Consider the following 13,880-nt stretch of genomic DNA (forward strand, 5'->3'; position numbering starts at 1 on the left):
GTTGAGGTCTGGGGACTGTGCCGGCCATACGAGATGCTCAACTTCATTAGAATGTTCCTCATGCCATTCTTTAACAATTCTAGCTGTATGGATTGGGGCATTATTATCTTGAGGTGAAGGTGTTTCCATTATTTTGTCCAACCCCTGTATATACTCAATGATTGGATTCATGGTGAAGCTGCTGCATAATTTTGCAAACTTCTGGAAAGAAAACCTGGGTGACTTGTATCAAGTCACTATTAGCTGACATTAGATGTGAAATAAATACACTTGACAAAACTGTTACACACATTTGACATTTTATTTTCAAATTCCAGTGTGTATATGTACACCAAATGACATTAACCTTCTAAATTTCTTTCTACTCCATGCTTCTGTAACCCTTCCACAGATCATCTTATGTCTTATTCAGTAAAATGCAGTCTTTGGCTATGTTCAGACTGCAGCTAAAAAGTGGCCCAAATCCGATTATTATTAATTAATTTATTTATTTATTTTGCCCATATGTGACCTATAGCCAATCTGTTAAAGATAGTTTGAACAGCTGAAATCCACTCTCAGGCTACTTTCATATGTGGTCCTAAATCCATATGCATTTCTGATATTTTACAATGCGACCTCAGTCTGAATGGCTAGGTCGCATTTATCTGATCTTTACGTTAAAGGTGAAATGCGACAAACGTCACAATTCTGCGTCCCAGGTGGAGGAGCAGCACAAAAAAAACAGTGTGTGTCTGTGTGGTCATGTATTACATCAGCACCTTTTTTGCGTATATTGGTCACCTCAGGGTCACATTCAGTTCAAACACAAAACTGATAGAAGTCGCATTTAATGTGTAATATGAACAAACACACAAAAAAATCGGATTTCACCAAAAAATCCAAATTGTGCATTAAGACCTGCTGTCTGAACGTAGCCTTTGTCAGATAATTGTAAAGTACTTCAAACAATACAGTTGACCTTAATGTAGTTCTTCACACACAAATTACAAGAATTTCATCCCACAGAATGCAAAATCACATTAACAGCCTCTACCACCTCAGTTATTATGGGTTTTATAAATTCAACACATGTACCTGCATGCAAAGGTAAATATATGTGGACTTTCTCATATGTATTTAAATGGTTATGCTGTTCTGTACCCGATTAGGGTTCAGATAAATGTAGGGGACTTCAAGCTGTGAGTTTCTGCTAGAAATGGCTTCGGAAAGGTACGACAATTCAGCCTGAAACTCCTTGATTATCTGCTTGGGGACAGGCTCATCAAATCGTTCTTCAGGGAACTGACCTATGGTGACCTGCAAAATGACACGAGAAATCAACTGTAGGATGGAATTTAAAACCTGTTACAGATGAATTAGCCTCATGTTCATTAAACTTACAGTATCTGAGTATGTTTGTGAAAGCACCCAGGCCAGGGCTGCGAAGCTGACTGTGTCTCCTAAATTTGGGAGGGTCTCCATGACCGTCTTCATGCTGGACTGGCCCTTAGAGGTTGGAGGAGGTTTCATCAGGAGTAGTGATCCATTAGGCACCCAGGAGTGGTAGTCGAACTAAAGAAGAGAAACACGCCTTTATCTCTGTCTCTGTAATTTGTCATAAATGATTAATTTAATTTCACTTGTGTGGTTCTAACTTTGAAGAAAATCTCCCAAAGATACAATGACCCTCAGAGCTCGATTTTGAGAAAACATGAAATGGAAATAGAAATTCCATGGTAATGCCATAATAGTCTGACACACAACTGATACGAAATGCACTAATTGGTCAAAGTTGGTAACACTGCTGAGAAAACATGTTGGAAAATTATCTATATGTTGAATATTTCTTTGAGTGTTCTGGTCACAAAATAGTGTGAATTGCAACAACCATGACAAAACATTGGAATAGTTTAATTGCATTACTTATAATTAAAATGGAACAAGTGTCCTGGGGAGCCATTATGATTAGTCTAAAGGCGGCCATACACTGTGCGATTATTTTGATCGTTGCACGCAGCTCCATCTCAAACTGTGCGAATCAGTCGTACAGTCAGGCTCACGATTCCTGTTCTCACACTGTACGGACCGACGCTCGTATGCGACCTGACTGCTCACACTGTAGGACCATACACCACAGGACGCACGACACGTTTGAGTGTTGTATCCGGAAATACAACGTTAAAATACCAAGGAATCTGTAAAAGCGCATATAGACGATTGTGCATTGGCGTGAGTCATGAAATGGTAGTGCTAAACAAAAACCAACGAGCTGCTTTGGTAATATGTGCCATTATCTGTGAGGAATCAAAAAGGAAGAAAAGATAACGATGTGTTCGGTGCAGGCATTGGTTGTCCAGACGTGGACAGTATGGGCTGTCATCCAGGAACTAGAGGTAAGCTGCAACAGCTAAACTGCACTAGGACAATAGCCAGCTACTGTTAGCTTGTACGCTACTGTACGCGTCTGTGTTCGCGCATGCACAGTGTGAGAATTTGAGGCACATCGGTTCGTGGCACTGCTTTGACAGTACGACACACTCACGAGGAGCGAGTAGGATTTCAAACAGCTCCGTTTTCCTTGCGAACACACGATTGCTGGTCGTGAGGTGCTAATCGCTTCTCTTTACCCCATGTACACTGCACGAAGCACGACACACGATTAGAGGCACATCGGGCCCGATCCCAGAAAGAGTTGCATGAGTGAGAAATCGTCTCTAAACTCGCACAGTGTAAGGCCGCCTTTAGACAGTGTTTCTCAACCTTTTTTGAGCCAACGCCCCTTTACGTTATCATAAGGGGGGAGTATAGCGCTCCGTAGCTAATTGTTGAGCAGGGTGAGTGGGTCTGATCTTGCAATCAGGGGAGGCGCGATGGATGTTACCATCGAAGACTGGGGGGGGGCATAACATGCAGCTTGATATTGATACTTATACAGACTAACACCCCCTGCTCAGCTTTCTTGTTCCAAAGGCCCCCGACAGTGTCCCAACGCTCCCTGGGGGGCAATACTGCCCCCATTGAGAAACACTGGTCTAAGATGACACTTTTTAAACCCAAGTTTAAAGACGCAAAGAAACTAGAATGATAAATCTTCTCTCAAATCTAGGAACTGTATACAAAATTGGTTAAAATTTATATTTCTCTTTAGACAAAGTATTAGAGCTTTAACTGATTTATCGATTAGGTGCTTGAAGTGAATACAAAAATTCACGATTCAATTAAACGACTCGAATTGATTGAAGGGAAATATTCTATTGCAGTTTACCTGAATTGAAGCTTCTTTGTGCGTCACAATAAGCGTTCGTGTGAAACACAACAGCGGAACCAATGTTTAACAGCAGAGAAATGAAGGAAACAAAGCTTTGATTCAGAAGAATTGTGGTTGAATGATTTTTTGGGATCACTTTGAATCGATTAATTGGTTGCAGCTCTACAAAGTATTAACCTGTACTGTCAACTTATTTCCAGTGTATCAAATATAAATATTTTTGGGATGCAGAAGTACATAAAAAAATACAACCTTTGCATGTCATGCTAAAGTAACACCCAGGAAAATAGAATACAAATATTAACTGAATCAGCATTGCTCCATGTTCCACACAAGTGCAATAATAAAATGGTTCTTATCCAAACTAACAAACCAAGTATTTACTGTTGACTGACCTGACCATCATTGAGCGCAGCATGTCGACCTGTTACAGTAAAGACCACCATGGTGAGAAAGCGGACCAGTTCCTCCACAGTACTGAAGCTTTCTGGGAACTCTGTTGGCAACATAGTTGGGAAATTAATTGAATCCTAATACCTGGATGTAAAACTACCATGGCGTACAGTATATTTCGAGGGTTACATACTGTACCTGATTCCTTCTTTCCCAAGACGCCATGGGTGAATATCTCACTGATCCAGTCCTGGAGCTCAGAGTCTTTCCGCACATCGTCATCTGAGGGGTAGTAGAACTCGACCATAGCCTTGACGTAACTGATAATCAATGAACAAAGCGATTTTAATTATCCACATGTTGTACTTTAATTTTTACATGCATTTTGTGTGGCTAGTTTGTTAAATTGCTATGAAAGATGGCTCTCTGTGTGGCAACTGCAAGGAGTTTCATTGTCGAATGTGCAACCTGTTGACAATGCCCCACAGCTTCAGCCCATCATCTCTGAAGTAGAAGTTCGGGACAGACTCTAGTCCTCTTGAAGTGATGTTGTATGGCAGACAAAGGGCGCTGAACGTCACTGCAGATAAACCCCTTCTCATCAGCTCCATCAGACCCTCGTATCCAAGTGAGCTCTAAACGGTGGTACGAAAGGTCAGAGGATTACACAAAAAGTCTGCACACTGTAATAAACTACTTACAAAACGACTATGTTGGAGCAGATATGTCCAAATATTGTGAAATAAACGTAAGGATTCATACGATGCTCAAAGCTCCTTCAGGTCCAAAGAGATTTAAGCGCCCTCCGGTGTTGATAGGGAGAGTGTACCGGAAATGTGGGATCAGCAGCTGTACAAAGAAAAAAATGAGAGTGAATTACAGGGAAACAATGGGCAGGATATTGAACATTTGTTGCGATCACAAAATCACACAAAACTGAAACCAGGTTCCACCGCATATCCCTATAACACCTAATATATCATATTTGATACATGAGTTTTGAAGCCCTCTGCATGATCAGTGTGGTGTTTTTTTTCTGGAAAAACCTGATGTATACAATTAGATACATGCAATACACAGATAATCCACCAGGGGAGAGGAATTCATTCACCAGAGGCCTTTCCAGTGACACTATAAGACTGTCATTAATGAGGAAGGAGGCAGAACTTTGCCAATTTTGAAAAGCAATTACCAATTTGTTAGACATGTTTGTGTTATGATTTTGTTTGTACAAAAATAATAATATTTGAGCATTGAGACCTGATGGATCAAATATGACACAAAATTGAAACTCATACATGGAAATTGATATTTGAAAAAACATTTTTTGGTTGTTCAGAAGGACCGATAAAGGCTCCAGTTTCAAAGAACTGGAATTTTCTGTCAGTGATTTGATGGTTCAGGCTTTACAGGGTTAATTATATCAACTGAACCAGGGTGATTAAAAAGAATAGGTATTACTGTCATTGTTACAGGAACAGTGAAAATCAGTTTAACAACTTCTCTAGCATATCAACTATGAAAACTGAGTAAAAACATCAGATTTAGATGCAGACAATTAGAGATTTTTAACATCAATTGAGGTGCAGTGGATGTAATTTCAGTGTCAATACACCCAGTCCCATTATCAGACAATATGAAGCTCTTCCAGATCAGCAAGAAATTTGTCATGCTAATAGATACTGTTGTGTGGTAGCACATACTATAAAAGTGAAGTGGACTCGGTTAGTGTGTGTGTGTCTCAGGTATCACACCAAATCCAGAAAGAGCTGACTGCTGCAGTTTGGCATATTTGTGTATTTTTGGTCAAGGAAGAGACTAGTGAAAACGGCAAGTTGATAGGACTGATATTTTGGGAGATATTGGTAATTTTAGAATACAATAGCCTTACAATCATGTTACCATGCCTACAATCACGATTTGGCGGTGACTGCTGAGCTAATACAGTACAGCATGCATGAATGCGCAGCAAATATCCGTGCTGGGGGACCAGGATGTTGCCCCTCAGGGTTGGGAATTTTTTTTTTGGTGTTTTTTGCATCCTACTGTTGGTATTGACAATGAAGTTCAGGATCATCAATGCACTAGTGTACCTATATATAGTATGTTTTCATTTTCTGAAAAAGTAAAAACTGTTCTACAAAAACTTCAATTTGGATCCAGATCAGGACCATCTTCTCATTAGACCAAGACATGGTAGAGTTAAAATGTGCCATAGTTTAGATTAGACTGGATATGCATACACACTTGTGGACCAGATTACAATACCCTGAACTGGTCGATCTCTGTTTTAGAGTTAATACCTTGTAAATTGGATGAACCACAGGGAGGCAGCGGTGAGTTGCAACACAATAGGCCTCTGCAAGGAAATGGGTGTTCATGAGGTGGTGGACCGCCTGATGATCCATTAAATCTGCGTTTTTAACAAACATCTTGGCCAGGAGCCAGTCCGTCTCCGAGTCACTGGGCAGAAAAATGGGGTTTGTCTCAGAGGGTTGTTGATGCAGCTGGAATTAAAAATATTTGATTAAAAAAGTGACAGTCACTAATCCACCACAGAGTAAATAACCTTTAAGTTTAATCTTTCTACTGTGCGTGTATGTGTGTCAGTATCAGTGAAATACCTGTATTGCTATTGGCATCAGTTTCTTTTCTGGGTTTGAATAGAGCAGACAGATGCAAGGAGTCACATGCAGAGGTTTACCATCCTGGAGTCTAGGGGATATTCCATCCATCATCTTCTGGTCATAGAGGAATATATTGCCTTTCTATAAAGATTGAGACAAGTAAAACATTACTCAGTAGCACAGAATTACAAAAATTGCATGTGACGTTTCAGAATCAGCTTTGTTCGCCAAGTATGTGAACACAAGCAAGGAATTTGGTTTTGGGTTTCTTAGCTCTTGACGTACTATTTCAGCATAAACACCAATGCACTTAAATCTGTGTATCATTCGTTTTTCAATTTAAAACCAAAAATCAAAAAACAAAAAATTAAATTATCAAATTAAAAAATGGAAAAAACGGATAACAACCGTTTAATCCAATTTTGCTATTTTCATTATAGTTCAGTTGTCTGACCTGGAAGTAGTCGTAACTAGGGAAAAATAAACAAACAGAATCATGGCCGGACTGGAGGAATATTTTTCTATAATTAAGCAGTTGTTTGATACGGAAGCGTATTGCATTCACACAAAAAAATAAATTCTTCTCTATTTTTCTGAATTAACAAGATAAACGGCAGCTTAATTATAGCAAAATATTCTTCCAGTCCAGCCATGATTCCGTTTGTTTATTTTTTCCATAGTTACAACTACTTCCGGGTCAGACGACTGAACTATATTGAAAATACGAAACGGTCATTATCCGTTTTTTCCATTTTTGATTTGAGCACTAAATCGGGAAATGTAAAAACGAACCGTTATCCGTTTTTCATTCTGGTTTTGAAAATGAAAAACAAAAAAACGAGTCTTTTTTTGTTTTTAGATTTTTGGTTTTAAACTGAAAAACGAATGGTACACAGATTCACTTAACCCATGAAGACCCAAACAGCCACTGGTGACCAAACCATCTACTGATCTAAACTGTTTAATACCTGTTCATCCACTAATCCTATCAAAACATGTAAATATTTGGTGTAAAATACAGTTTGTCATCTTTTCATGGTCATCAGATATGACCCATTTGGACATTCAGAGGCTTTATAGTTACCGTGGAAACACCATCATCTTCTACAACATTGATTCACTAGTAAAACCCATGGAGTTGGATCAATGACAGTGGATGGAGACACTTGGTTTATGTTCAGTTAATTATGTATTTTACTGAAAAAGTTGCTTTTTCTTCCGTTTTCTCTGTTTCTGACATAGTAACGTTTGAATTTACTCTGAGATTTTATGAACATCTACATGATCAGTAAATTAAATATAGGAAAATGCATGATTTACACTGAAAAATACTCTAATTAAAAAGGATAATATTACAATAAATGGTGAGAAAACACTTAAGATGAGTTAAATATAGAGGAAAAACTCATTTGGGAACTGCCGAAAAAGTAGTACTGGGTCTTTATGGGTTAAACATAGACCTAACACAACCAAACATTCAACTAGAAACAAGGACAACAATGGGTTGAAGAGTAGTATAAAATATAAATAACTAAACAGATGTGTAAAATATGTTTATGTATATTTTATTTACAGAAGGATTTATGTTAATTTCCAATGGTATTACTCGTATCCTCAAGCTTGTACACTTTGAATGCAAAATGGTTTTTCCATTCAATGCCACACCTCTTCCATACCTCCATTTCCTTCTGCAGAGAGCTTCCTTTCTCCAGGAACGGCTGCACCATCTTATCTGTGACCGGAAAGTTTGGTGGAAGCTCTGAGCAGCGCTTGATCACTTTTGGGTTGATGGCGTTTAGAAACTGGGATCCAAAGAAATCGTCATCTTTCCAGTGCTCTGTTACATACTCTGGAAGGATGGCAATGAGTCAGTATGATATATAAGATACTATATAAATGGAACTGGCGTGAAGTAGCTTTTGTCAATGAGGCTGGAAATTCTTGCAATTATTTCTCCTGTTTGCGTTTAGTTGCTTAGGAAATTAATATGGGTGTTACTACTTATTGATAAGAGAAAAAATCTGGCAAACTGGTTTAAAAAAAGCAAGAAATATCAATGTCAGAATCATACATAGACATGTTCAATCATTATTGAATTACCTTCATTACAGTTGATTAAACTATAAGATCAGTGAACTACAAACTACAGTTAAAACTGCTTAATGCCAAAAAAAAGTATTGGATTAATATGGAAAAGGACTCATAGACCAGATGTGACTCAATGAATGAGACAGATGTTAATAAACCTTCCAACTGAAAGAATCACGTATATTTTGAAATCTAAAAAACATGTGTTTGAGAATATGGGGACCTTTTGTTAACCCATAAAGACCCAAACATCCACTGGCAACCAAAATTATTCACAGATATAAAATGTTTAATACCTCTTGATCCAAATAATTGGTGTAAAATACAGGTTGTCATCTTTTCATGGTCATCAGATATGACCCATTTGGACATTCAGAGGCTCCATAGTTACCATGGAAACACTGTCATCTTCTACAGCATTGATTCACCAATAATACCCTTAAAGCTGCATCAATGACAGTGCATGGAGACACTTATTTTATGTTCAGTTAATGATAGATTTTGCAGGGAAAAAAAAAAAAATCTTTAGTTTTCTCTGTTTTGGATATAACAACCCTCAATTTTAATCAGTGCTTTAAGGATCATCTATATAATCAGTACATTAATTAAGAAAATACCTGATTTTCACATAGAAATGCAAAATACAGAGCATAATATTTGAGTAAATCATTTAAGAAAGGTTAAAAATAGAGAAATTCATTTGGGAACTGCCACAAAAGTCACCCTGGGTCTTTATGGGTTAAATATGTTAAGAATGTAAACATATCACCCGAAGAAGATGGAGAATGATGTAGGTGAACCTTGTAGTTTCCATGTCTGACTTTTTTTTTTTTGCTGTGATCTGTCACTTTTTTTTTTTTTTTTTTTTTTTTTTTTTTTTTACATGAGATGCAATGCTATGTTTTCTATTGTGTATATAATGTACAGGAGTTGGACAAAATAATGGAAACACCTTCACCTCAAGATGATAATGCCCCAATCCATACAGCTAGAATTGTTAAAGAATGGCATGAGGAACATTCTAATGAAGCTGAGCATCTCGTATGGCCGGCACAGTCCCCAGACCTCAACATTATTGAGCATTTATGGTCAGTTTTAGAGATTCAAGTAAGACGTCGATTTCCACCGCCATCGTCTCTAAAAGAGTTGGAGGGTATTCTAACTGAAGAATGGCTTAAAATTCCTTTGGAAACAATTCACAAGTTGTATGAATCAATACCTCGGAGAATTGAGGCTGTAATTGCCGCAAAAGGCGGACCTATACCATATTAAATTATATTTTGTTGATTTTTTAAGGTGTTTCCATTATTTTGTCCAACCCCTGTATCATGCTCTATCATGTGTAGATGACCTGCTTTAAACAGAGGAGTGCTGGTATTTGTTTTATCCTCTTGTTGAGTGTGAGGATTGTCTCTGTTTTCAGGCTTGCGTTGTATGTCACGCCAGTTCTTATCGCATTTGGCGCGCTATCATATGCATTTTCATCCTTTTACGTGCTATTCAACGCCATTTGATCGCATGTCAATTTACGCCAAGATCTTCGGTTTACATATTCATAACCGCTGATCGTGAGGTATTTGACGTAGCATGAACATACACGTGGAAAGCTTATACTGCGAACAGATAACACGCCAATTAAAAGTGGCGATGTATATTTACGCAATTCATGATGTCACGTTGGTGTTTTATAAAAAATTGGAATGAAGACATTGTGGGAAAAAAAAAAAGAATCTACCTGACATTGGTGTTTTCTTGAGCCAAAAGATTTTTTTCATGTCGTCAATGGTTTCCCAGTTTTCAGCAGATCCAAGCATTCCCTTCAACATGAGTTCGATTCCACTGCAATCGAGCCAAGAAAGGAAACACAATGCATGATACGGAGATAAATCCATATTGTGTTCATATTTGACTGTCATTCTAAATATAGTGGGCTCACCTTTTTATTTTTGTGTGCAGTATCTCACTTGATTTGGACTTAGAGAAGCGGATTTCAGCTGGGAGCTCTGCCACTTCTTTGTAATGGTTGATGTGGGGTATTCCTTCATCCAAAACCCTCCATCTAAACAGACATTTAACCTCATGAGCATTTGATTCTGTATTTATAATTCCAGATATGCACTGTGCACAACTTACTGGAAGGTGTTCTTCTTCTGGATCAGTTCCTGTTTCCGGTGGTCGACCAATGCAGGGTGGTCGTCCTCGAAAACCTTAGTAGCTTAAACATAAAAAGGAAAAAAACAATTGCATTTTCAAGTAAATGGTAACAAACTGTGGGCTGATTCTGGGTGTTTTTACCAGACCTTTTCCTCCTCTCAGCTCCACCACTTCACCCCTGGACATCCATAAGTGACAGGGGAAAAGGATGGCATCTCCTTCTGGAGTCTTCACCACTATTTTGGAGCAGTACCACTCATCTTCCATGACTAGAAGAGTATTGGCTTCTTTTTCCAACTTGATCAACAGAAGTTTTCCCAAAGACGAGTTGGTTTTGATAGTGTAGGTCGCTGTCTGTGAAGATGTTAAACATTCATGAGCTGAGAACACAAGCTTTAACTAAACATCTGTCAGTCAAGAAGTGCAGAAAGGTCACACTATTTAGAACGGATAATGCATGAATCAATATAAGAACATCAAACATCCTGTACAAAACATCTCAACCAAGTCTTAACTGTTAAACACAAACATTTTACAATAACAACAACTGGTGCCAGGCACAACGGCGCAACAAACCCCGCCTCTCACATGTATCGTAGCTTATTTTGGCATCGATCCAACTGATGTCATCATGTCTGTGTATGTACTGATGTCAACATATCAGTTGCCTCTATATATGTGCCAAGTTTGAAGTAAATTGAAACAAAATTGATGATTTTTTAGACATTTGAAATTTCGCCCATTATAAGTAAATGGGGGGGGGGGGGGGGGGGGGGGTTGGGTGTGGGGGGGTTGAAAAACTTCCCCAAAAACTTGAAACTTTGACCTACTTTTCCGAAATGTAACCACATCTATTCTGGGTCACTGGTAATCTAGAAACCCATTTGGTATGAATTCGACCAATAGTTTTGCTGCCAGAGTTGTAAAACAAACAAACCAAACCAGTAAACAATACCCTTTCCTCCACTTTGGGGGGGGGGGTAATTATAAACATAAAATGTCCCATAATGCACCGCTCATGTTTACATTCTGTCATATCCTGTCTGCACTTTATCTTATTCATACAATCACATGTTATTTATTTTACAAAGCTGTCATTATTTATTGTACATTATAGCATTTTCTTATTTTTTTACCCTGCCCAAACACTGGAAAAAAATCTAAATCTTAAAAATGTATTTTTCTCATTTCTAGTCAAAATATCTCATCATACTTAAAATAAGACATAATCACCTAAAGAGTAACTTTTCAGTGAGATATAAGAACTTATTTTTAGACAATAGATCTTGAAAATCTTATTTAAAGAAATCTTAGCGAGATATTTTTCACTTGGTCCATTTCCAGATTTTTTTTCTTAATTCAAGCAAAAATATCTTGTATTTTTTTTATTTTATTTATTTATTTATTTTTTACTTGTTTTGGAGGGATGTTTTTTCCAGTGCATTTGGAAAAAAAAAAATCACAGGAACTTTAAAAGACAAACAAGATACTTTAGAAAAAGCATGGGGCCATTTCATTAATTATATTAAGAACAAAGATTTGACTTATCTGTTGTGGGTATCTGGGACATTAGAATTATTCCCTGTACAGGTCCACAATCATATGTTGTATTCAGATTGAAATTTGTTTGTCATTTCAGCATATAAAATACACAGAAATGAAACATCGTACTCAGGTCCCAGTTGTCAGCAGCATTTAGTAAATAATATAAAATACTGATTAAAAAAAACAATGCCCCCCCCCCCCCCCCCCCCCCCAAAAAAAAAAAAAAAAAAAATTACCTATAAATAACAAACATTTTCTGGACTCTCATGAATTCAAGCATTGATTTTAAATGTGCCTTTTTGTTTGATTGTTTATATGTTTCTATTTTGTGTATATAGCCTGTAAAAATCTCAATAAATATATTGAAAAAAAAAAAAAAATCAAACCATGTTAATGTATGACTGTATTTGACAGCTTCTCCATAAGAGACAAACAAATGTTAATAAATGATGAGTATATGAGTATACTTGTTCCACTGACTGATATTTTTTTGTACTTGAATTAAGCATGAAGCATAGTGCATGGTTAGATTCACTCACATCCCCAGTCCTGAAGTCCAGGCCAAAGTTGTCCAACTCCGTTCGCTCACTTTTCCCATCAGCTCCAGTTAAGGTCACATAGATATGGTCTCTTGTTCCAGCATATTCCATATCACCTGTCAACACCTCTACCTGATACTCAGCCATGGTCACTCACTGGAGGCTGTTCATAAGAATGCAATAAAATAAAAATAAGCCAAACATTGAAATTTTGTGCCCTGCCCAGGAGGGGACATCATTACATGTGTCATTTTGTTGGCAGGTTTGTCGTTCTGCTGGATTAAAACCTTGTAATATTTCCCAACTAGCCAAAGACCCAGTTTTATTGCTTGTTTTATACTCTCCTGTTTACTGTACGGTGTCCTTGAGTGCCAAGAAATGTATTATTATTATTATTATTATTATTATTATTATTATTATTAACCGCTTAATGCCAGTTGTTGTAAATTTGTGCGAACTGTTTCCATCACAGAAACAGCTGAAATACCGGTTCGGGCATATTCGACATGTTTCTACGGACCTTTGGCAAGCACTTGTTTCTCGTAGGAAGACATATACAAAACCTGGGTGTAAATTTGAAGCAATTGTTGTAAATAAGATAATTTATGCGAAGATTTTAAAGAGAAAAAAAAAGAATTATCAGCTCACTGCATTTTGTATAGGAAATGCCACTGCAGTTCATTCGTATAATCATTATAAAAATAGCTTGTTGTGGCAACAATAAAACAATCTCCATGCCTGAGATCGGAAAATATGTTTTGCCTTTTTTACCTGTTGTTGCAAATTTGCAACATACACAAAACTCTTTTTTTGTACCATAGTCAAATCAACAATGCGCTTAATTTTTCTACTTCTAAAAAAACCCACAAATAATTTTTAAATATGCTTGTATATAAATTCAAGCATTAAAGTTTAGATACATTAGAGACACGCTAAATGTTTTTGTATTACCCAGTACATCATCACATATAAAGTCATTTGATCATCAGTTGTACAAAACCGACATTATTTTCCCTTACCTGGTCAGTTCAGATGTAAGTTTTGGCTTTTCCTCTGTGTCTTCTGTGTGCTCTTGTCCTGTTTGGTCCTTTTTATACCCACCTCCACCCTGTTTCCAGTCTTGTTTGACTACCGAAGCATTTAACAGAAGGACCGGTGACTAGTATTTCAGGTTTAAATGTCTACAACAAGTAGAAGCTGTAAGGATAAACACCAAACTGAGCTGTTGAAAACAAAATGCCACTAAAAATCAACACGATAATCATCTGTTCATGGCTGGAAAGC

General features: G+C 37.4%; 1 protein-coding gene across 1 annotated transcript; it reads right to left on the reverse strand.

Moving 5' to 3' along the window:
• Positions 1–494: 494 nt before the first annotated feature.
• LOC115415143 (hydroperoxide isomerase ALOXE3-like) lies at positions 495–13,648 on the reverse strand. The gene is made up of 15 exons (XM_030128616.1): positions 13,616–13,648; positions 12,597–12,759; positions 10,659–10,866; positions 10,492–10,573; positions 10,295–10,417; positions 10,094–10,197; positions 7,947–8,119; positions 6,268–6,411; positions 5,947–6,150; positions 4,406–4,492; positions 4,112–4,278; positions 3,842–3,963; positions 3,646–3,746; positions 1,384–1,554; positions 495–1,299 (listed from the first exon to the last, which is right to left on the reverse strand). Exons 2-15 carry the CDS (start codon positions 12,741–12,743, stop codon positions 1,120–1,122), a joined length of 2,013 nt encoding a protein of 670 aa, XP_029984476.1. The 5' UTR covers positions 12,744–12,759; positions 13,616–13,648; the 3' UTR covers positions 495–1,119.
• Between the last annotated feature and the right edge of the window lie 232 nt (positions 13,649–13,880).

Source organism: Sphaeramia orbicularis, chromosome 24 (assembly GCF_902148855.1).
Source record: "Sphaeramia orbicularis chromosome 24, fSphaOr1.1, whole genome shotgun sequence".
NCBI lineage: Eukaryota > Metazoa > Chordata > Actinopteri > Kurtiformes > Apogonidae > Sphaeramia > Sphaeramia orbicularis.